Source organism: Stegostoma tigrinum, chromosome 8 (genome assembly GCF_030684315.1).
Source record: "Stegostoma tigrinum isolate sSteTig4 chromosome 8, sSteTig4.hap1, whole genome shotgun sequence".
In the NCBI taxonomy this organism is placed as follows: Eukaryota; Metazoa; Chordata; class Chondrichthyes; order Orectolobiformes; family Stegostomatidae; genus Stegostoma; species Stegostoma tigrinum.
In genome coordinates, this window is record NC_081361.1 from 49,064,312 (window position 1) to 49,088,792 (window position 24,481).

Below are 24,481 nucleotides of genomic sequence, written 5' to 3' on the forward strand. Positions count from 1 at the left end.
CGATGTAGAGGAGGCCACAACGGGAACAGCAGATACAATATATCACATTAACATCATTAACTGATCAGAAGACAAAATAGACTTTGAAACAATGATTATGGTATCCCATTCACAAGTGCCCATGAGCACCCTCTGCCAATTTAAAAAATGGCTGTACAGCTTGCTTTTCTATTTAGCCTGTTAATCCATTGGATCAAAGTTGTAAAAATCAGCACCACATTGAATGAGAACTATTTGTACTGTTGATCAAACAGGGATCAGTAAAGTACAGGCCAAATGAAAACATGCCAACTTATCCATGTGTAACAGCAAGATATGGGCTTTTGCTGTAGCAGGAGCAGCAGTGTTGGACAGTCCCAAGTTGTTGTCAGAGATATTCCTCCACCTTCTTAATCTTTCTCCATGGCCATCGGAAGAAGACATCCAAATCCACTTGCTTCAAATGTTGGGTGAAAAGAGCTGTCAGTTGGAAGAAACAAATGCTCTTCCAGCTTTCTGGGCTCGATCATTTTGAAATTGTTTGGTTTTTTGCCCCCCTGAACCATTCCTGCATTTGGCCATGTTCCAAGTGCAGTACGCTAACAGCTAATGCAGTGCCACAAAATTAATGCAAAGAAAATTCTTTTTAACCAGGAGATTATAGAGATTATACTTTCATTGTTCTAATCAAAATCGGAACTCTAGCGATCAGTTTGGTGTATCACATTCCCATTTGGAAAGCCTCAGTAACGCCCTGTATTCGTGTACCTAAACAGATTTTGCTGTTCCTCCTTTTGGAGGATTATGGTAGCTGAGTTTCAATTATCCTAACCAACATAGAGAAGTTAAGATGTGATAATGGGAACTGCAGATGCTGGAGAATCGAAGATAACAAAGTGTGAAGCTGGATGAACACAGCAGGCCAAGCAGCATCTCAGGAGCACAAAAGCTGACGTTTCAGGCCTAGACCCTTCATCACCCATTGCACCTCCATCTTCGGTCCGCCTCCCCCTCTCTCCCTATTTATTCCAGAACCCTCTCCCCACCCCCCTCTCAGATGAAGGGTCTAGGCCCAAAACGTCAGCTTTTGTGCTCCTAAGATGCCGCTTGGCCTGCTGTGTTCATCCAGCCTCACACTTTGTTATTTATGGAGAAGTCAAGATGGTCATTTTGGTGTATCACACCCCAAATCAGTAAGCTCTAGCAGATCTCCACAAAAAAAATGCCTCTCACATTTGTGGGAAGCTTGATTTTTCAGGCATATAAGATGGCTATCTCACAAGAGTTCCATAGACTTTCTTTAAATCAAATTGTTTAGACATGAATGACACATTTCTGGAAGGAGTTTCATAGTTATTTTAATCAGCCTGTTCAAACAGTCTATAGCATACCCAGAGCAACTAGGTCTTGAACTCAAGCTTCCTGGTCCAGAGGTAGGGACACCACCAGTCCACAGATATTTTCTAATGGACCTCTTCAGGACTGTTATGACACACATTTGGAGGAGGTGTGACTTTAACTTGTGCCTCCTAGTTCAGAGGTAAGGACATGACTACTGCACCACATGTGCCCCGCTTATTGATTGTGCGTTGTGTGTTAACTGAGGCTTATCACCCCAAACCAACATAAGCAAAGGGAAATAATTAAAAGGATAACACTGGGATTATCAGTCAGTTAGTACTTTTCATTCAACAGATCACTCTGAAATTTAAGTACTCGCACGATGCAAGATTTGCAACATTAAATATCAACTTCGTTGGTTCAACTCAGTGCATATAACTGATTATACGGATTTGTTCAGTTGATGAAATTATCACCTTGATTACTTTAAAACAAAGCTTCTCAATGGCATCCTGGTGGTTTCAGCCTGCAGTTGGACAGCTTTCTGGGCATTTTTTCCTTCCTTCCTTTCGTGAAGTCAATAACCTGTGCTGGGGTATAATTCGCCAGTGTTTCAGGGGGCATGCTGGTGGCCCAACGTCTTGGTAAGCACTTACACTGTGTTTGATGGTAAGCACTTTGACTGCGGGGCTCGGCAGGGTGCACAACCCGTACAGTCCCAAATATGCCTTTTCATTGGAGCTAGAATTGAAATGCTGGATGATTTCATTTCCCTTCTCTTGAGCGCCATAGTTGCATAGTACAGTTGCTGTTACTCCAAGTGTGTTCAATTAAGTTTAGGAGCTGATGTTTTCCAGTTCTGTATGACTCAGTACCACACTGGGCTGTCTACCATGAAGAAAGTTGGTGAACTTTCTATTTACCATATGCAGCGGTCCTTTGATGTGGATGATCAGTTCTTAACTAAGCAGCTGGCTGCATGCTGTGCTGCCTCCAATTGGCGGCCCACAAGGGAAGGAGCTATTTGTTTTAATAAACAGCCACCCTACAGCGCTGTTTGTTCCCGATGTCCTCTGCTGTGCCCCTACATCGTTCATTTGGAGCTGGAGCTGATACATTTGCAAACAGCTTTTGAGCATTTAGGGTCACAAGCTTCCAGGTGTGCCAGTACGCCACTTGCTTTATCTCTGAGATGACCCTGGGCAGTATCTGGCATGGGTTTTACTATCAGTCAGGCCTGTGTTATAATTGACAAGGAATGCTTGATGCTGACATGGGGTGCTGGAGTTGAGAAGGTGTCCTATTTCCCAGTCTTTGTCACCCCTCACCTGGGTAAGCCCAAAGTTAAGAAGTAGATCCTTTTCGCAGATAGTAACGTGACTGGTGATGTGTTGGCTGCATAAATTTTCAGCAGAAACCCTAAGTTTAAAAAGCAAGCTACTGCAAACTTTGCCTCACATAAATTGTCTTTAAAAAAATCATTGGCAGTGTATCATGGAGTACTATTAAGAGTTCAGACAATAGTGCAATTAACATGAAATGCAAACAAGATGGGGGAAGTATGCATTCCCAGGTACAGGGGGAGCCGCTCTCTGTGTGTGGGCCTGCCGTCTATGCCCAGTTCTCTCTTGCTTGGGATGAAAATCATTCTCACTGTGTGGTCATTCACTCACATGCATGTGGTTGAGTGTCAGATTAATATTGCGGTGGCATTTTTCCAAAGTAAAATAGTCAGCAAGCAATCTTCTATAAGATGAATCTTATCCTAATGGTAAAGTATTACATTTCAACAATAGTACATAGTTTTAAATAAGCCTCTATATGTTGAGATTTTGAATCAACACTTGTATTATTTTGGCTGCAGCTAGATCAATTAATCTCTGCCAATATAAATTATCCTGGCATCCTTCAATTTTGCATTTTTCTTTATGTCTACCTTGATGCGAAGTTGAATTATCCGTAATGATGCTCTAATTGTGTAACTTTACAGTGTGTTTGGACAAATGCCTTTGTACACTGTGGGTTACCATAGTCACGTGATGTCTGTGTCATCATATGTAAACATGGGTCACAGGGCAAAAGCTATTTTCCCACCAGATGGAACCTGTCTCGCAAGTGTGCAGCTGGAATTGATTTAATTTCAACATTTATAGAAAAATTAGTAGTTTTTTGAAAGCAAATATTAATCAAAACTTTAGTTTGCAAATTTGAATAGGACATCAGCGGAGTCATAATAGCTTTGAATTTTCTAGTATATGCTTTGATAAACAGGAAGAGAAATTGAAGGTGAACTGGCGATCCTACATATCTCAATGGCAGAATTATTAAGATTGCTATGAGTTGAGTGAGAAACTTCAAATGATGAGAGTAGTAGTTCTCTAAGCAATGCTGGGACAACAGTTCTGGTCACCGCATTGTAAGAAGGATGTGGAAGCTTTGGAAAGGGTGCAGAGGAGATTTACTAGGATGTTCCCTGGTATTTAGGGAAGGTCTTACGAGGAAAGGCTGAGGGACTTGAGGCTGTTTTCATTAGAGAGTAGAAGGTTGAGAGGTGACTTAATTGAAACATATAAAATAATCAGAGGGTTAGATAGGGTGGATAGGGAGAGCCTTTTTCCTAGGATGGTGATGGAGCACGAGGGGGCATAGCTTTAAATTGAGGGGTGAAAGATATAGGACAGATGTCAGAGGTAGTTTCTTTACTCAGAGAGTAGTAAGGGAATGGAACGCTTTGCCTGCAACGGTAGTAGATTCGCCAACTTTAGGTACATTTAAGTCGTCATTGGACAAGCATGTGGACGTACATGGAACAGTGTAGGTTAGATGGGCTTGAGATCGGTATGACAGGTTGGCACAACATTGAGGGCCAAAGGGCCTGTACTGTGCTGTAATGTTCTATGTTATGTTCTTCCAGCTGTGTTCTTCATAGTCTTCATTCAAGAGCAGAAAACCCAAGTGGGAGAAATTTTATATGCTTTGAAAGTCCCCTCTGAACCTTCTCTTAATGTTATTTATGAATGCTAAGCATTAACATCCAGCTCAGGAAGAGATAGCATATTGATTAGTGGCAACACTGTGATGTCTAGCTGATTCTAATGAACTTGGGAAACTGAAAGTTGACTTCATCAAAAAAAAGGATTGTCTTAGGGACAAGAAATCCTGTCGAGACAGCATGTATGTCAAAGGAAGATAAACTAACTCTCAAAAAAGCTGTTGATGTGCAGAAGCTATGAATGTGTTGAAGCATTAGTAAGAGAGTGTTAATGGAAGAAATGACACATTTGCACAATGAAAGGCAGTCAAGGCTTCCAAGCATAAGCCAATGAAAATAATGGAAGCACAGTTTACAGAGTGCACAGCAGAAAGCTCAAGGCCACAGTTTTAAACGTAAAACCTGTTGAGGACATAACATGAAGGAAAAGGAAGCATTTTAAAGGGTGGGGGAGGTAAGGTGGATGCAATGTTATGATTGCAAGGTGCTCAACAACCTTGTACACAAATGTTTCCCTGAAAAATATTAAAGCAAACCTGTAAAAATGATTGTTGGATGCTAAACAATGATTCTTCTGATTCATTCCACACCCTAGACAGGTTGATGTCTTCCAGTCGTTTGGCTAAAAAAAAGAATGGATTGTTACTGTTGGAATGATGACTGCAGACGAACAACATAAAGTTAATAAAAAGTGTTAGAAAGACACAGATGCTACTTGCAACATCATGGGCTCACAGGCTTGAGTAGAGTTGCACAAGATTCAAATAACTCCACAGAGGCCAGTATCCTGTCACCAAGGGACCCTTTATTTATGCGTGAAAAGTTCTCGACACTGAACCAGCTCCCTCACAGCCCACTTTAAGAGTGAACAGAATGTCTGATACTCCTGGTCTTATTTGTCAGCCAGGGCCCCCTGATTTGACCTGATTAACAGCCCCAGTCATGGAACCCATATTTTATGAGGGCCACCAGGCTGACTTCGTTATTAAGATGGTGAGCCAAAAAGAAAGCCGTTAAAGCTGAGGCTCTTTGATGGAACAATAGTCAACCAAGAGGACAAACTAAGCTGAGAGTCCAAAACAATTCAGAGCAAGGAGATCAGCAGTTCCAAGCAAAACCCCTCACTTTGGCTGAAACATGCCAAAACCTTGAACTGATAACCCTTCACAATTAGAAGAGATTTCTAGTGCTTTGCACGAAGCCAAGCCATTAACAGCTAAACAGAGCCTGACAGACAAAAATCAGATTAAGCCAACTATACAACATGATTCAAATCTTCATGTACCTTAGGAAATTGTAGTGGAAAGATGGCCTGAAACCTTGGCCATCAAAGACACACTAATTGCTGGAAGACAGTATTAGACATACAAAGATAGAGTCATACAGCATGAAAACAGACCCTTTGGCCCACTAGTCCACGCCATGTTTTTCCCCAAACTAAACAAGTTCCACTTGCCTGTGTTTGTCCTGTATCCCTCCAACCTTCCCTATTGATGTATTTATTCAATTGTCTTTTAAATCTTATAACTGTATCCACATCCACCACTTTCTCTGGCAGTTCAGTCACACATGAACCACTCTCGAGTTGACATGATGGCTGAAAGTAGTATCTTATATAGAGGGTTTAGGAGCATTATCCCTAAAAGAAAAGAGATGCTAAAATATATCCATATAAACCATTGAAGAATCTTATCTCATCTGCAGAAAACAAGAGAATTGCAGCATCAACTAAACCTGAATGATGAGATCAACAAGCCCTACAGTGATTGCTGTGTGTGTCCATAATATCAAACTATGCAAGCTTAAAGAACCTTCATGTCTCATCATATCCTCAACAGGCTGTGGATGAAGCTTGGAGCAGATATCGTCACTCCCATGAGAATTGATTTCCCTGTCACAGTTCACTATATTTGGATACCTGGGACATTTGCAAGTTGGCATCCTCAACCATCAGTAAGAGTGTAGAATGTCCAAAGGCACATTCAGTAGATATGACATTCCTGACATTGCAAAAATGACAGTAGTCCTCAGTTTGTGAATTAATAATTCAGGTGCCTTGTTAATGATTGAGAAATTCAGAATGACATGTCATATGCACACTACATCTGTCAAATGCAAAGTTTATGCTATATTGCAAATTGCCAAAGGGATCATAAAAAATCAACCCAATCTGACAGTGATGTGTACGAGGTAATCTTGGAATGGAGAAGCACATGTACTGAAGGCAAAGCAAGTAATCCACTCCACTGACTAATGTCATGTCATAGCCAGACGACTTTGCCAATAGATCAAAAACTTCTAAGGTCAGAAATCAGAATAGAAGTGAGTGACAAGTTCAAAGTGAAGGAACAAACAAAAACAAAAGCCACATTTCACTCTGATAGAACAGCCAAAGCATTGCCAGAGCTATGAGTTGTAGAGTTGGTCAGAGTGCAGAGAAGCACATTCTGGGTGAGAAGCCCCAAATAATTTTCTAGCCCAACAATCACATGAAGACCATAATTAGCCAATTAATGACCACTTAAAGGCCTCATCCTTCAGCTGCTAGAATTAACCCAGCTTGGACAGGTCTGTTGTCCTGCAGAGTGCTTAGCAGCTAAAACCATGTGGTCACTTTGTTATCATTACATTTTGGGGCCTAGAGTCCCTTGTAAAGGTCCTCAGGGAGCCTGATCAAAGGAATAGACATCAACATGAAGGAGGTTGCTGAGAGCCAAGTCCTATCCCCCTCCCACTGTGATTCCTACTGTGAACACCCCCACCCCCAGCCAACATATTTTGCCTGTGGCCTGGATTGCTCTTCAACCAGGTCAGATAATACAAAACGAGGGATACGATTCTAAACGGGGCACAGCAGTAGAGTAAAGCTGGGTGTAATATGTTCACAGATTATTGAAGGTGGCAGGACAGGTTGAGAGAGCAATTAATTCTAATACATTGGCACAAAACACAATAAAAATGTTGGTCTATATTCCTGTGATTTTCACAATGAATGTAAAATGTGTTGTTTTACCACCAGACTGTCAGTGAGTACTCCCAGCAGGCCTTTCACAAATTTCCTGGCCTACAAATGAATTTATTTGCTGAAATAATGATGATCACCAGACTCCAGCTTTGTGCTCCAAGAGTGTTACAGAATTTTAATGCAAGCGCAGATATCTAAAAGTTAATGCATTGACTTTTTAGCTAGGCCTCCTGTTGATTTATTTCATACAATATTTGTTCAAACAATGAAGCCGTGGTTCCGGGATCTGGGATAACATTGGGGTGCTCAGCAACCCAGACATCTTCTGCAAGTCTCTCAATCCAGCTACTTAACATCAGAAGCACAACATCACCCAAATAATCATTCCATTAATGCCACATTGCTCAGTATTTAGGCTGAATGATCTTGTCCCTTCCAATTTCCATAGCACTTCACATTCCAAATCCCAATCCACAGAATTACATTTCTGTATGCCTAAACTACTTTACATCATAGACATATCAGCTAAGGCTATAAATGTCTTGCCTTCACTGCACTAAATTGCATAGCTGTCTCTTTTGCGTTTCTAATAATATTTGTCTAAATTTCAAAATCAAATGGAATATCTTTCAATTACAAAAGAACCTTTTGCTTTCCTAAATTGTGATAATGAAGCAAATTTATTTTTCATAACTTTTGTGAATCCTCTTTATCACATGATTAGTTCTTCTAAATGGGAAAGATGATTATTTCAATTCATTGTTATTTTCTAACTCTAATCTTAATGATATTGGCAAGAATCACTTGCCATTACTTCAGTATTTATAAACATTAATGTCAATATCCCTCAAACCTGTGTTTTTCTTTGCTGACTATGCACCTACAAAATGTAGTAATTGACATTTCATTGTTCTTAAGATGCTTGCCTAGAAATGCACCTTATAAATATACCCTTTTCTTCAATCTTATCACTCTTCTTGTTTGGAAATTTACTCTTGCTCAAAACATCCTTGCCTTTTAACTAATTTCTCTGCTGCACATAAAAAGCACTTTCTCATATCAGACCAGTTGCTGATGTTCAATGGAATACATAATTTGAGAGTTCAAACCTAATGACTATCACATGTATGATTTTAAGGCATAGCCATTTCATTGATGAACTTGCAGACCACGTTATGCATATTATGCAAGCTCTTGCAGAGCTTGGATTATTCATCATTTGCTCAGAATTCCCAAAGCTTGTATAATTCTTCACATGATCTCACATCAAAGCTCTGTTCTGTGCTCCTGAGATGCTGCTTGGCCTGCTGTGTTCATCCAGCCTCACATTTTATTATCTACGTATTAGTTGTCTACTTTTGGCTCAGATCAGTCCCTATGTATTGTTGACTGAATTTTTTTCTCAATGCCTTGGGGCTTCCTCAATGTGTAGTGCCCCTTCCCATTATTTCTTCATCATTCTGTCTTCACGCACTGCATAACCTATCCACACTTTTTCATATAATTAAATAAAATGTTCATCAATTTATTTTTAGACCTCAGTCCTCAAAACTCCCAGACATTTGAAGGTTCAGAGCCTGAATCTTGATCCCCTCTGTCCTTGAAGTGGGAAGACTCATCTTGTTTTCAGTGATTCAAAAAGCATTTGTGTGGCTTGCTCATCTAACCAACAGCTGTCACCTCTTACCCTTAGTGGGTCCACATTTCATCTTAGCACCGCCACTGAATTCACTTTGAATGGTGTCACATAGAATTCTTACCTCCTCCATTGCTCAAACTACCTCCAGGAAGTATGTGGGTTCACATTCCTTTTTAAAGAAAGACACTGTTTTGCCATAGAATCTTGTAATGCTTTGTAAAATTCAAGTCCATCCCAGGACTGCTTCCATTTCTGAGGTTTTAGCACCTCACAAACATGGGCAAGATATAAATGTAACAAAATTGTCATCTGACAGAAAACACTTCTCTCATCCACAGCCATGTTTCTATCCAGCACCATTATGCATAGATCTTTTATTTATACAATTTTATTGTACAATTATCCATAACAGTGCTGTCCTAAATCACTTTCTGCTTTACCATATATCCTCATTCAGTAGAAACTGAGGCTCATTTTTTCTAGAATCTGAAAATTATACACGTCATTAACTTCCTCAATTCGCAACGTCTCCAGAAAGCTTCCAAGTTTTTGAAATCCAAGCTTGACATTCCTATAGTAAAAGATAATGAATAATTTCAAAATTGTCAATGTTACAGACTGCAGTAGGCTCCACTCAATCTGATGACTTCATTCAGTTTTGGATTGAGAATGAGGAGTCCAACTCTAGTTTCCCATTGGCTAAGATGTGTCCTCTCTGGCTCCTGGTAGTCTTTGTAATTTTGCTCAACACAGTTAATATGGCAAGGAGGATTTGTGGCAGCATTCCACCCTGACCTCTGGCTCCAGTAGTTGCATATAGTTGATAAAGATTAGGCACACTTCACAGATACAAAATGTTTGAAGAAGGATATATAAGGACAGTACTAAATGGACATTTGGCTGGAAAGCAATCATTTCAGAGCTCTAAGAATAAAAGGCCCTGTAACTATGAGGAAAACAAAACTTTAAATTAATGGTATAAGAGATCAGACTGGGAAGGATAAAGATAAAAGGGACATTTACTATTCACAGAAAAAATACTCAACAATCAGTACAAGGATACAGTTTTGCTAGTAATCTTTTAGAACACAAGTTTAAAAGCTTGAAAAGACATTAAATCAAGAGAATTAAAGCATCGTGGAGATGCTACAAATTTAAACCATTGTCTTGTATTAAGAATAAATAACCACATGAAGAAGAAAATGGCAGGAGATACAATATTACCTCAAAGATTTAATGCCAGATTAAGCCAAACAGAATGCAGGATTAACCATTTGGAGGAAACTATTCTTAAAATACAAAACTGCTTCAAAATTAAATACTAGGTCTCAAGATGAACTAGTAAATATACTGTTGAATTTAATAGATCCAACAGCTGATGACATTATAAATTACTAATGTCTAAAAGAAGGCATATTTGCTTTTGAAGAAATTCCACAAGATTTTGACCATTACTTTACCTTAGAACAAATAAAATTCTTGAAAGGTCAAAATTAAACAGAAGACTTCAGCGTGCAGGTGAAGACATGGATAATTTCATTACTGACTTCTACAGATTAGGTGAAAACTGTGACTGTGGAGGTTTGAAATCAGTTTCATAAGTTGTTGGCATTATTGATGAATCTTCATCAGATTTATTACAGTCCAAAGAAGATTTGACTTTGGAGTAAGTTGTTCACTTTGTAATGAAGCAGAAAGTAGGAAGACTTGCAGACAAATCCCGGGAGCAGAGGGATAACATGACCACAGGAGAGCAACAGAACTTATTCACTTTATAATGTACAAATGCTCTAAGCACAAAGTGACAAACCAATACAAAGACTAGAACAAACAGCATATACAATGAGTCAGTGTCACCACTGTGGAACCAGAAAACTTGCAGGCACAAGCAGTGCTGAACCAATACAAAAGAATGGCACATCTGTAACATAATCGGACACTTCTAGACGATTTAAACAAGTGCCATTGTTTCAGAGCAGCAGAAAGCCAAATACTTACTTTCACAAAAACTTAATGCAAAACAGCCACCACAGCTGGGACAATTTCAAAAGCCACATTTTAGTTCTTCATCTTTCAAAGAAGTTTATCAGTACTAGTGACTAAGGTAATGTATCCTCTAGCAGAAAATATTTCATTCATCAGGAGGGCATTCACAGAAGATGAATGTTGACATCCAAACAGCTCAAACAGCTGAGCTAAAGAGTTAACATACTTGAACACAGGAGGAGTACTAACAAATTGAGACTAGAGATTTGGTTGAAGGAAATTGAGACAAGCTGCGTGCAACTTCGTGGAAGCCAGACCAATGTGCTCAGGTTCGCTACATGGTCTGACAGAAGTAATGCCCCCATCTGAAAATCCAGGACATTACACCAGAACAACTATTGTCCCTGGTGGACCTTCATGAGACTATAAACTAAACAAAGTAGCTGGAAAAACTCAACAGGTCTGGCAGCATCTGTGAAGGAGAAAACAGAGTTAACGTTTCAGGTCTGGTGACCCTCAAAACATGTTCCTGGAAGACATGTATGGGGCTTGAGTTAGTTGGGAAGAGTTTCTCTGCAAGCGAAATTTTGTGGATTAAGAGTGCTGCAGATATGGAAATAGACAAATTACCAGGTTTAGCAATATTCAAAATATAAATGATCCTCCAATGGAGAAAGAATCGTAGAAAGTCAGAATATGTGTAGTCTAAAGCAAATGTGTTCTGAAAGAGTAGAGAAACCCCAAGTGTCTGAATTTGTGAAGTCAAATTTTAAGGACAATAAGGTTGTGGTAACTGTTAAAGTAGTTACATAACCTGAATATATGAATGTTCACGATGGAGAAAAAAGTTTGGGGTGAGATTTTGGATAATGTAATGGTTCTATAAAAGTTAATGTTTCAGACTTTGTTTTAAGAATTCATTTGACAACATCATGCAGTCGGGTGGAGATCAACGAGTCCAGCTCTAAATGGCATTGAATGTGTCATCTCTACCCGCGTTAGTATTAGCAATTACGTCTAACTAGCATTGTGCCTATTCCGATCAGGCAATAAGCTACATCATAAGGTCAGGACAAATGCTTCTACTTGTTAAGACCTTAAGTGTTTTATTCTCTACTATTGTTAATCAAATAGGCTTCTGCACGCGGTACAAAAAAATTGATGGCACTCCACCCCCAACCACAAACTGCCAATGGTTGATTCCACAGACATATGACAAATCACCTCGTTCTAAATTCCTTGTTTTCTTTTCTGTTGGTTTTCAAACCCTGTGGTTTAGTATCCTACATTCTCACCTCACACCAATTTTCCTAATTAACAATGAGAAAATAGAATTGTTCATGCTAAGTGAGTTGATTTTAGGCAGGCTCACTGAGTTCGTTCAGTATAAATATGTGATTGGCTCAATTTTATCTTGGGTTGGAACTGAGCTTCAGACTTCCCTAACCTGTATGACACAGTGGACCTCTTTTATCACTGAACACTCAGACACCTAAATAGCCACTTCCCTAGGTTCCACTGGATCATGTATTTGAGAGAACAGAGGACTGACCCTGTCCAGACATCCTTGAATGAGTCTGCAAAGGTGCAGCAAGATTGTGCTGATGGGAGCTGACTCATGTCCTCCTCCTTTTGGGAAGGTCAAATACAGACCCGCATCCGGCCACAGTTGCTCAGCAGTTGGGTCTCTACTCTTAGTGGTTTTCTACAATAAAACAGCAACATCTAAAGACTGCCTCGGCAAGAATGCAGTGTAACCTCAGTGAAGATAGACAGTTGGAGGCTGAGATGGAAACCGACAATGAGCAAAGTGTGATGCTCAGCTTGAAATGTATCTATCTCACTGTCTCCTATCTGAAGGTCCTGGAAACGATGTAAGAGATAAGGGCACATTTTAATGTCCTTGTTTGAGGTGAGAATGGAGGGGAACATTTATTTGGATGGTGTGGTTTTAGATGTGAACCCCACTAACTTATCAGCACCACCCTGATTATGTCCAAGGGAGGAAGGTTAATCGGACAGTCTTCTTGCCCTGATGCCAATTGAGATGCTTAAGTTGGAACTAAAACTCACTTTCAGGGCTCATTCTGCTGCTGCTGTTGGTGGGTGCGGAGCCCTAACAACAAGCTCTTACTGGGTTTCTTTAAGGCTGAAGTCACAGTGGGAGTCCCTTCTTCAATGGTAAACATTGGCTGATCGAGGGACTCACCGTCAGGAAGGTGGGGGGCTGTCGGGGTGGTGTTATGGGGAGAGGTATGCTGACAACCAGCCCAGCCATTTCTTCCAGCCTTCTGCCTTCTCCCCAGCCAGCAACCATCTTGCCTGCAATGCCCTCATTCACCTTTGGCCTAGAGTCCCTCCGCCACCCTGGACTTCTGGTGAGTGCACTGCATTTTGTGGTGGGCTTGTGGAATTCATTGCCACGGAGTGCAGTGGAGGCCGGGACGTTGGATGCCTTCAAGGCAGAGATCGACAAATTCTTGATCGCAGAAGGAATCAAGGACTACGGGGAGAGTGCAGGGAAGTGGAGTTGAAATGCCCATCAGCCATGATTTAAATGGCGGAGTGGTCTTGATGGGCTGAATGGCCTTACTTCCACTCCTACGCCTTATGGTCTAACCCCTGCTACCCCTTCAGGCAGCACTGCCTGCAATTAGAAAGCTATCAGCCCCTGACCAATGACTATTATGGGGCAGAATTTTCAACCCCAGGCTCCTTGATCCTGGCAAAGGCCTGCCGCTGGCCATTTAATTTCCTGATTGGCACTTACTCTGGTAGGCCCTTCCCAAAAAAAAGCTTTCATCAGCTCTTCAGCCTCCATGAAAGGTTATTATTGCCTGGATTAATTTCTCACCAAATGATGGGATGCTGCCAGGAATTCAACTGAATGGTTCTTGGCAAGGGGCATGCGACAAGGGATTGAGCTGACTGTGGCCAGACAAGGGAGGAAGGAATTCTCACCTGGGGCAGAGGAGACCCAAGAATTCATTGATCATTAGGTTAAAAAAAAGGCATCATGTTGCAACATCAGGTACATTTGGTACATGTATTATTGGTCTTTATTATAAATCCATGGACTTTGCCTGTCAAGTTGTAGGTTTTACGTCCTTCTTATAGTAGCTGTATCCTCAATAACTCCCTAAATGCTGAAGTAAGATTGATCTATACAGTTTTTGGCAACTGTTTTTTCACTGTGTTCCTCAGGGCCTGATTTATACTGGAATATGGTTCAATAGACATCGACAGCTCTCTGGTACCTCATTCAAACCTCATGGTAACAGTCAACAGAAAGTGTGGACAGCCCATTTAACTATTAAAGCATAAGCCTGACCTTCTTCCTCCCACGACAAAATAACATGCATTCTAGTGGGAACAATTGGATAATAAAGCATGTTCTTGACAGCTTTCTGTTTTCCCCCATTTCCCCATCACAGAGGGTGATGTAGCATCTCACAGTTGCTTCAGTTAGAATGAGCTCACTTAGCACACACTGAGTGATGTCTAAGGTCATTCCTGGACTGCAGGTCTCACCTTTACGCCTCTTAACTGCAGGACTGAGGATTAACTCTCTACCATTTTGTTTTTTCGGATAGGTGAAAGAGGAGAAAAGTTTTTGTGAATTAAAGTTATGCATGGAAAATTTTAATTTCAGTATTTGAAGAAAAGAATTTAGGAAGGTCCAGTAAACGGAACACAGAAGGAATATGGTCACTTTACTTGTTTCTTTTTGAAATGTGGTAAATGAAACCCAGACTTGCCTGGTACTTAACATGAGTGGCTTTTTAAGAAAGAGGGAAAGAAAATGCGGAAATCTGGCATGTCTGGAGTCAGTTGTTTTTTTTCCATTGGGCTCAGTTTATCTTGGCTGAGAACCGAGCGTGTATCTTACATTTGCTGTACAGTTTGATCGTCTCACTACAAGACCAGTCTGTCAAACAAAGAAAAGCAGATTTATAGCCTCCTGTCGTGTTACAAGCTTTCCTGAAACTCCAAAGTTATGGTTCCTCTTTTCTCTTTTGATTGTCGCCCAGTCTTGGTGCAAAGAGACAAAACTAAAATCCACTCAGAGTCATGCAGAGGTCAATTTTCTTTTATTACTTGGTGTATAATATAGTGTATGTCAGTTTAAAACAACCTTGCCCTTGAGGATTTGCTCTTAATACAGACCATCTGTGCATTTATAATGAAACTTTATTTCCTGCCATTGCCATGCAATGCATGGGTTCGTTTTTCAAATCTATTGCAGCTTTGGAAGTATTTTAGTGGCGTTTATTAAGTGGTAGAGTCCACAGTGTATTCTAAAACAAGATCCTGAATTATGAGCTGCTGTAAGAAGCACAGAACGTGTTTTTCATTTTTTGAAAAAAGAAGCCATATTGCACGTTAGTTTTGTGCAGGTTATTTTGGAAAAACCTGCACAAGTCATGAGAGAGGTTAACGCCTGTGCTTTCTTCCCTCTTTTTCCTGATGGCACAGCATTCCTGAATAAAATGTCAGCTTTATAAGGGTAAAATTTCCAACTGCACACTCCTAGCACAGTGTCTCAGCCTACGCAGATCAAGAAAGTGTGTGTGTGTGTGAGAGACTCCCAACATGCCTCCTGTTTGCTTAAATGATTGGAACATTGTGTGCTGTTAGTGTCCTTGTTCTGAGGTGCCCCTCTGAAAAGTGAGAGTATGTGCAGTAAGAAAATACAGCCTGCAATGTTTTCAAGAGAAATCAAAATTTTATTTGAAGTGGTATAGTCATTCTTTTAGTTCCCGTGTCATGAATAAAGCGGAGGGCTTATCTTTTTCAAAATACTTACTAGCTGTTTTCTGATCTTGTTTAAAATTTAGCATTGTCATTGCAGCTAGCTAAATTGACTCAGTAGGTAAAAAGCAATACTGGGAGTTAAACTGCATCATACAGACCAGCATTGTCCTGGGAAATTCTTGGCCTTTGCTGAGGCAGCTATTTCTAATGGGGGTTATTGTAATTTTTTAGTGACTCCACTCCAGGGAACAGAAAAATGAACCAAGTTTTCCGTCTCCTGATCCTGTCTGGCGGTGTGATCATAGGCATCAAATGAGAATTGGATTTGGCTCTGATGTTATGTAATATTCTGATGAGGCAAACAATTTGTACTTATAGTTGGCCACTTAAGGGTAAGGTATGATGGGATATCAGTGCAACAATTAGTGTAATTTGAACAGCAAAAGAAATAAATAAACTAGGGTAGTTTGGGGACATATTTGTTGCAGATTTTCATTTTTACTATTTTAGGTCAAATATCTCATATGTTACATTCATGGTATTAAACAAACCACTCCTTAAATAATTTACCAAAGTACCTGAAATAGACTTATTGAGCTCATATTATCAATGAACGGATTCATATATAATTCATTTTGAATTTTGTTTGATGTTATTGATCCCAAACCTTATAATCTGTTTTCGTTCATCCAGCAGTGTAAAGCTAAGGAGCTGCCTCTCTCTGCTGTACGGTTTATGGAAGAATTAGGAGAGTGTGCCTTTGGGAAAATCTACAAAGGTCATCTTTACCTTCCAGGAATGGACCATGCCCAACTTGTTGCTATAAAGACCCTGAAGGACTTCAGTAACCCCCAGCTTTGGGCAGAGTTCCAGCAGGAGGCATCCCTGATGTCAGAGTTGCATCACCCCAATGTCGTCTGCCTTCTTGGGGTGGTGACACAGGAACAACCAGTGTGCATGCTGTTTGAGTACATGAACCATGGTGACCTTCATGAATTTCTCATCATGCGATCACCCCATTCCGACGTCGGCTGCAGCAGCGATGAAGATGGAACTGTTAAATCTAGCCTGGACCATGCTGATTTTTTGCACATCTCCATACAGATAGCAACTGGAATGGAATACCTATCTAGCCATTATTTTGTTCACAAAGACCTTGCAGCGCGTAACATTATTATTGGAGAACAACTGCGAGTGAAGATATCTGATCTTGGCCTTTCAAGAGAGATATATGCAGCCGATTATTACAGAGTGCAAAATAAATCCCTCCTCCCAATTCGCTGGATGCCCCCTGAAGCTATAATGTTTGGGAAGTTTTCCAGTGATTCAGATATTTGGTCTTTTGGTGTTGTTCTATGGGAGATTTTTAGTTTTGGACTGCAGCCATATTACGGATTTTCTAATCAAGAGGTAATAGAAATGATACGGAAGAGGCAGTTACTTCCATGCCCAGAAGATTGTCCTCCTCGAATGTATGATTTAATGACCGAAACTTGGCACGAGATCCCAGCCAGAAGACCACGATTTAAGGATATTCATGCCAGGCTGAGGTCCTGGGAAGGCCTTTCAAGTCATACCAGTTCTACAACACCATCTGGAGGGAATGCCACAACTCAGACGACATCTCTCAGTGCAAGCCCAGTTAGTAACCTCAGTAATCCAAGGTATCCAATACACATATATCAAGCACAGGGTCTACCTCAGACCCAAATTGGAGGCCTAATTGGTCCATCGATAGCGCAGCATCAGAGATTCATCCAAGTTAACAGTTATCCTGTACCGGCAGGGTTTGCTGCCTACACAGCGACCCACTATCAACAAGGGCCACCAAGAATGATTCCGCATGGTCCGCCGCCAAAGAGCCGATCACCTAGCAGTGGGAGTGGATCAACAAGCACTGGCCATGTGACAAGCTTGCCTTCCTCAGGATCAAATCATGATGCAAACACTCCATTGCTATCTCATCATCTATCCATGTCAAGCCATCCTAGTGGAACCAGTGTGCCAATCTTTGCACATATGTCCCACAAAACAATGCAAATGGACCCAATACAGACAACGTTACTGGGGGACAGTGATGGCCAATTGGGGAATGAATCTGTTATCAGGGCAGAATTGTAATATATATATAGAACTTGTTTCTACAGTTTTTATAATTATGTATAATCTGATTTTAGAAAGAAAATAGGGAATGAAAAGAAGATTTATTTACATGACAACGCATTAGTGAAGCTTTAGCTGTCAGCCACCTATGATCATCTTCCTGACCAAACTGTGAAAGAGTACTTCTCTGCACTATTGCAGCAAATATTTTTCCCTTATTTCCTGCCATCTTATCCTGAAGGTACTTTTGTTTCTGGTTGCACGGTACAAAACTCTATCTGTTCTAAGTGGCCATTCATCATGTGTGAACCTGCCCTCTGTTTGACAGTAGAGGAGCTCATTACTGTGACCTCCGTGCTCAAGTGATGTCTGCACAATCACTCGCTTTTCAGCAAACATCACTGAGTAGTCATTAGCAGCAGTAACCTTGATTAATATTCGTTTCCTCTCTTGCATATTCTAGAATACTGAGACCAGTTGTTGTGTTCTAACTGCTGGCTGAGATGAGGATAGGAAAGGCAAGGCAGTTCCGGTCTGTAAGTCTCAGTACCATACTGAGAGCAGTACCTTTACCCATTAGACCTTTCAGAGAACTGTGGCAATTTTGTTTTGAATTAATGATCTTTTTTCAGCTATTTGTTGTTCTGTGAGAAGAATTAACTCCACCACAAGTGATTAATATGTGAGAGTTTGATGAAAAGAAGTTACATACCCAGTAACAAAAGTGTGATATTTCAGAGGAAAGTTTAATTTTCTAACAAAGTACAAAAACAAATAACATTCTGTGGACACTTTTTGAAGCGAGTATGCCTCCTTTTGTAAACACATCTCTGAAATGTGCGGTTCAATAAGCTTTCTCCCAGCAAAACTGAATTGAACTTTCACAAAGTTCACAGGTTCTGATAAAATACAAATGGTGACATTGATAAAAGAATATAACTGTAACATATATCTGGTTTAAGCCACATTTTAAATTAGAATTTAAATTTATATAAATAGTAAGTAAATTTCACTTATATTTGTTGCTATGCAACTATTTAATATAAATTGGTTCAAAATGCAAGCTTTTTGAAGACAATCAACTTTTATTGACAGGGAGATTTGAGTTTGGTAGATCAATTTGATGAATGAATTGGGGGAAGAGTTGGGGGAGTTGTGAGGACTAATGTTCTTTGAAATGTTATTGAAATTGATGCTGAAAGAAAGGAAGGTCAGAGAATATTGTAGCTTGTCATAAAACACATTGAGGAAATTCTTTTCCTTAATTTCATGTATCTAAGCATCTGGACTACAAAGATGATCCAGATGAACTTCAACTTGCTCCATTACAAAAAACTGGACAATTTTTTTGCTTGAGTAAGTGAACTGCCATGTCATGCAGTCACTGAGGATGTATAATTCTTTTAGAATGGAAACATAACCAAACTAGCAATACCAACTCCTAGTGTGATTTGTCCTTCTGGGAGATGTTTTCATGTTTAAAACCACTTCCTACAAATAACTTGTGATGAGGTGTGCTTTAATCTTGTTTTATCTGTTGTATGTATATTTTATTAGGACACAGCCTTGTTGATTTGTTTGTAACCAGAAGACCAGCATCAATGGAATGGCTAGTATTCAGTGTGGTTATATTGTAACAGGACTTATTTCTCCACAAATGTTTTTTGCACAAAATGTTTTTAATTGTTTTGTATGAAGAACTTCAAATACATCCCTGCATTGTATCCTTGGTGTATTTTACTGCTGCATTCGTATGAGTTGCATTAGTCATTTTTATAATAAGTTGTGAGCAGCTTTTCACTACATTCATACTGGGGACTTCTTTGTAACCTCAGGAACAAATGAACTATGTTCTGTGCTGCTGAATTATGATTACTTCGAAAGCAGTGAGATAACCCTCATTTACACAGAAACTGTAGAAAATATCTTCACATACTTGATGGTCAGAACGAGGAATTCTCTACCATAAATCTTGTGGAAATAGAGTTCTTGAAAGGGGGAATAATACAGCTGTATGAGGAGTAGGTAGGGTAACTGAAGTGAACTAAGTATCTTGTAGAGAAAACCAATAGTTCCCGTGTCCTAACAGCCAGTTCCTGTCTTGTAAAATTGTATGATTATGATTTGTTACACTTGGCCTTGGAGAAAAGTTAGTCATGGTTTTCCATTCCTGTGCATGACCTAATATATGACAGGGTCCATATTTGGCTGTGATGATACATACTGACTGACACTCACATATGCAGAATGATTACTGACACCCAAGGCTCTTTGCACGTTGAACACTTTTACTGGTGTTAGGCTGAGGCCAAACATTGGAGGTTAAAGAAAGTGATGATTGCGGCCAAGTATACTGCCTCTACCACACCGCCTCATTAGAAGAATACTGAATCCATAAGAACATTAAGTAAATGGAGACAGAAACCAACAGAGGCTAAAGTCCTACACAAAGAATCTGTTAAAAAACATCCTTTAATGCAGGGTTAAAACATGAGGGAAGGTAAATCATAAGAAGAACATCAACACTGAGCCGAGGAAAGATATTTTAGGAGAGATTGATAAAGCTTGGTTATACAGGAGAGTTGCAAAAAGTAGATGTAGAGAAGGAATTTTGGAGTTAGGACCAGACGCCTGAAGGCATGGTCACCAATGAAGTAAAAGGAAATAGTGGATATAGAAGGGGCTAAAGCTGGAGGAACACAGAACTCTGAATTCCAGATTTTTTATCCAGTGAACTTAAATTTCACTGGCAGGGCAAGGTAGGGGTGTCGTTTGAGAAATGTGAACCGATGCATTTGCTTGGAATACTACTCCAGTGACATTACTCTAGTCCAAAACATGACCTATCCGTTAAACCATTTAAGTAGTACTTGACTGCAGCAAGAAGTATAAATCAGGTTCAAGTTTGCCTTAACAAGGGAAGGTTCGTAAAACAGAATAATTTGTATTCTACATTACACACAATGGTACTTGAATCATGGAATACCAAACATCACATTCTGATCACACATCATTGGAACATGGTACAGGGAACAAGATTCTAACTTGTACAAAGAGGTAAAGAAGTTTTCTTTGGCTTCTTTGAAAATGCTTTTGAAATTCAATGAAAGTTGGAGTTTGTGAGATGAAGAAGGTATTTCCGAGGGTCACTCCAGACAATTTGCTCACTTTGGTGAGCTGCTGTACATATAGGATTGACAAGTTAAAGTATGGCTGTTCAGGTTAACAACTATAGTCATTTAAAAGAATTTGCTGAAGTGTTATTAGAGATGACCAATGACACTGACAACATAAATAATTCGACAGAAGGGAGAAGCTTTGTTGGATGTCAGGGAGTGACAACGTGCACTTACACATGACTGTATAATGTGGAACTTTGGTACAAAGACTAAATCTTTTTGATCACAAGGCTGACCAGGAATCTCTCCTCTTTCTGCCTACTACTAGCACATGTTGGAAGAATTTGGAGATTGATATTCAACCTGTTGGCCAGATTATGAGCATCTTCCTTGGTCATCAAGCACTGTGGTGGATCTTGAAACTAAAGTTCCTGGTTATGAGGCAGGGATGTTACCCACCAAGCCACAAGATTTCCATAAAATGTGTAGATGAGAGTTAGTAAAGAGTCTGTGCTCCTGGTGCATGGAGCTATATTAGTTGGGAACACATATTAGGAGTTGAGGCACACACACACATTATCTTCTATTCATGGATAATAAAATGTGAGGCTGGATGAACACAGCAGGCCAAGCAGCATCTCAGGAGCACAAAAGCTGACGTTTCGGGCCTAGATCTTCTATTCATTACAGTTTGTGGAGGTTTTACACAAGGAATGTTTGTTGGGGACTTGGCAGCATGCCCTTCTTGATTTCAATTTACTACAGTTATTACGTAGAAATCTTCTTTGTAAACCTGTATTCAAAGTGTTCCTCTGATTATTTTACCATCGACATCACATAAGTAAATCTGGCTGGGCTATTTTGCCTCCTAGCCGCTATTCAACTCGTCAGTATTCCTGGGCAGAATAAAATATCGTCTCTCTATTGCCAACACATTGTTGTCAATTGAATCCTGAAATGTTGATAACCATTTCCGTAACTACAATCTCTGAAATTAATCCAGCCTTGCTTCAGAATGCCCATGTTTGCTTTCTGCTGAATGAATTTTGAACTCAAATTTTTTTCTTTATCTTCAATTTCCGGCAGAAGTATTTTCTAATTCTGGTTACTTTTATGTTGTCTATACTGTCCCTTCCTCCAAACCCCACCCTCGTTGCCACTGCTTCCACATAATTTTGAATTAAAGAAATGGTTCCTTTGCAAAAATGTCCGAGAACGTCCAAACCACCGCCGTCTTTCACTTGTACATCAGACCCGCTTCAGTGCACCCTTATGGGAAATTTGTTATCTTACAAGAAGTAAATTTAAATGTAATATGGATACATTACAAATTCAACAATGTGTTCCAAAAGAAGTTGAGAGTTAAATTCCAAACAAATACCTTAGAATAAACAAACTTGAACTTCCTCATGCATGGCAAAGAGAGAATATGATGGAGTCCGTCAGAATACTCAATTGATGATCAATGACATACCAGGAGAAATTCAACCACAAGATTTGCATGGAATGGCAAATGGGAGTGAATTGGGATTGTGTGCGTGCGTGCATGCATGTGTGTGAGTGAGCATGTAAATGGCCTTAGTAGGGAGGATCTCAGGCAGCTGCTTCCCAAAGTTATTAACTTTCCTATTGAAGACTCGTGCAAGAACATCTATTCCTGCCTGATAAGGTCTTGCGAGCAGCATTTGCTCGTGTGTAATATACCTAAGGCATCACACTTAATATGTAACACATTTCTCACAGTTACATCTGATTTGTCAAATGTCAGATACAAATGACGACTATGGAGGTCAGAAACTATAAAATATTAGGTTAAAAAAATTGTGCCAATCACAAATTCTGAAGACTTAATCAAAAATTGCAATTTAGCAACCAGCTACCAATAAACAAGGCAGAAAAGAAACTAGTAAAATTCCAGTGCTGATGAAATTTTCTTCTGTTATCTTTTTTAACACAAAATAAAGGCAACATACAAATTGCCTGAATCTATGCTGCCTAGTAAGCATTAAAAACTGCAAGAAGATTCTGATCAGTAAAAATGCATGTGCCAGCAGCGTGTAAAGAAAGTATGAGATATATTTGAGGGAATTAGAGAGGTTAGGGATAGGGATATTGACAGAAAAAAGTAAAAGAGAACCAAAAGTGAATTTTAAAATGCCAAATATGTATATAGATAATTTCCTTACTAGATTTTGATTTAGCAAATGGTAATACATTGGGAGGATATACCCACATGGAAATTTCATCTGTATTTAATTCATTGTGGTTAAATCTCAATGGCTAGGGAATTAGAGTAAGCCTTCTATCCAGTCTCAAAATGTAAAATAAAATTCACTAGAGAAACTAGGAAGCTACCGAATAGGTTAAAAAAAGAGAAAAGAAAGTCAATGTATAGTGAAGCAAGATCTTTGCCCATCATATCTTAATTTGCTACTGATGATTCCAGGCACATGACCCCTGTGTTAGTTGGGGTGTGGAGTCGGCCTTAATTGATCATTGCCCAGTATCTGATGGACATGTCAAAGGAAGACAACAATCATGTTGTTCTTGACAATCAAAGTGTCTGCCTCAACTTGCTGCATAGAATCACAAAACAAGAAAGCCATACTTCAACAAAATACCATATGGCAGCCAGTACCTGTGGAACTGTATTCTGGTGATGAGTCTGGAAAAGAGGTAAGGTTTTGTGATCAGAGATAATGGGAACTGCAGATGCTGGAGAATCCAAGATAAAGTGTGGAGCTGGATGAACACAGCAGACCAAGCAACATCTCAGGAGCACAAAAGCCGACGTTTCGGGCCTAGACCCTTCATCAGATTCACATTTTGTTATCTTAGGTGAGGTTTTGGTTGTTTTTGCATTCCTGCCTGTCGTGCTGCATCATTGAAGGCAAGAGACCACTGAGTAAATCAGGTATGTTAAAGAATATAGAGTTGGCAGAGCAGTGTTGTGGGTACCAAGCTAACTTCCGTAATATTATAGAGGCACCAATTAATAGGAGTGCTGAAAGGGACCTTTTGTAGTGCAGCGATAGAGTCCCTACCCCTAGACCAAGAGACCCAGGTTCAACTCATACCTATTCCAGAGGTGTGTAATAAAATTGCTGTTAATTTTTTTAAAAAAGGAGTGCTGAATGCTGCTGAAAGATTGGGCAAAATGCTTCGGGCATGCTGTGATAGTCATAATACAAGAAAATATTCAAATCAGCTCCTTTCACCAAGAAATCCTGGCCATGATGAAATGAATTAAATAAAGGCCTATACAAAGCAATTTTTACAACCCCGGTTATCCCAAGTTACTTAACTGCCAAAAAATATTTTCAAAGTGTAATCATTATTGTCATGCAGGTAATTGGTACACACTAGCCCCGCAAGTAACAATGTATTAACGACCAGACAACTGTTTTGTGACATCAATTGAAGGATACATTTTGTTCAGGACAACGGAGATAATGCATTGCTCTACTTTGAAACAGGACCACATTACATCCACAGAGGGTAGGCAAGGCATTGGCTTAAAATCTCGTTTGAAAGACTGTGGTGGAAACTTCTAGGAATGTGAGCAACATGGACAATGGCAAGATTAATGGCAGAATCAGATG

The 24,481-nt window shown here is 39.8% G+C and overlaps 1 protein-coding gene across 7 annotated transcripts in view; it reads left to right on the forward strand.

The window, feature by feature from the left end:
• The window catches only part of ror1 (receptor tyrosine kinase-like orphan receptor 1), a 280,910-nt gene extending 261,426 nt beyond the window's left edge, over nucleotides 1-19,484 (forward strand). For 4 of the 7 annotated variants that reach the window (XM_048539649.1, XM_059647861.1, XM_048539651.2 and 1 more), the window contains exon 9: nucleotides 16,351-19,484. In XM_048539649.1, coding sequence (XP_048395606.1) covers nucleotides 16,351-17,778 — 1,428 coding nt within the window. In that variant the 3' untranslated portion in view covers nucleotides 17,779-19,484. The remainder of the gene's footprint in view (nucleotides 1-16,350) is intronic. The other 3 variants (XM_048539650.1, XM_048539653.1, XM_059647862.1) reach the window with 3 other exon arrangements.
• Nucleotides 19,485-24,481: the final 4,997 nt, after the last annotated feature.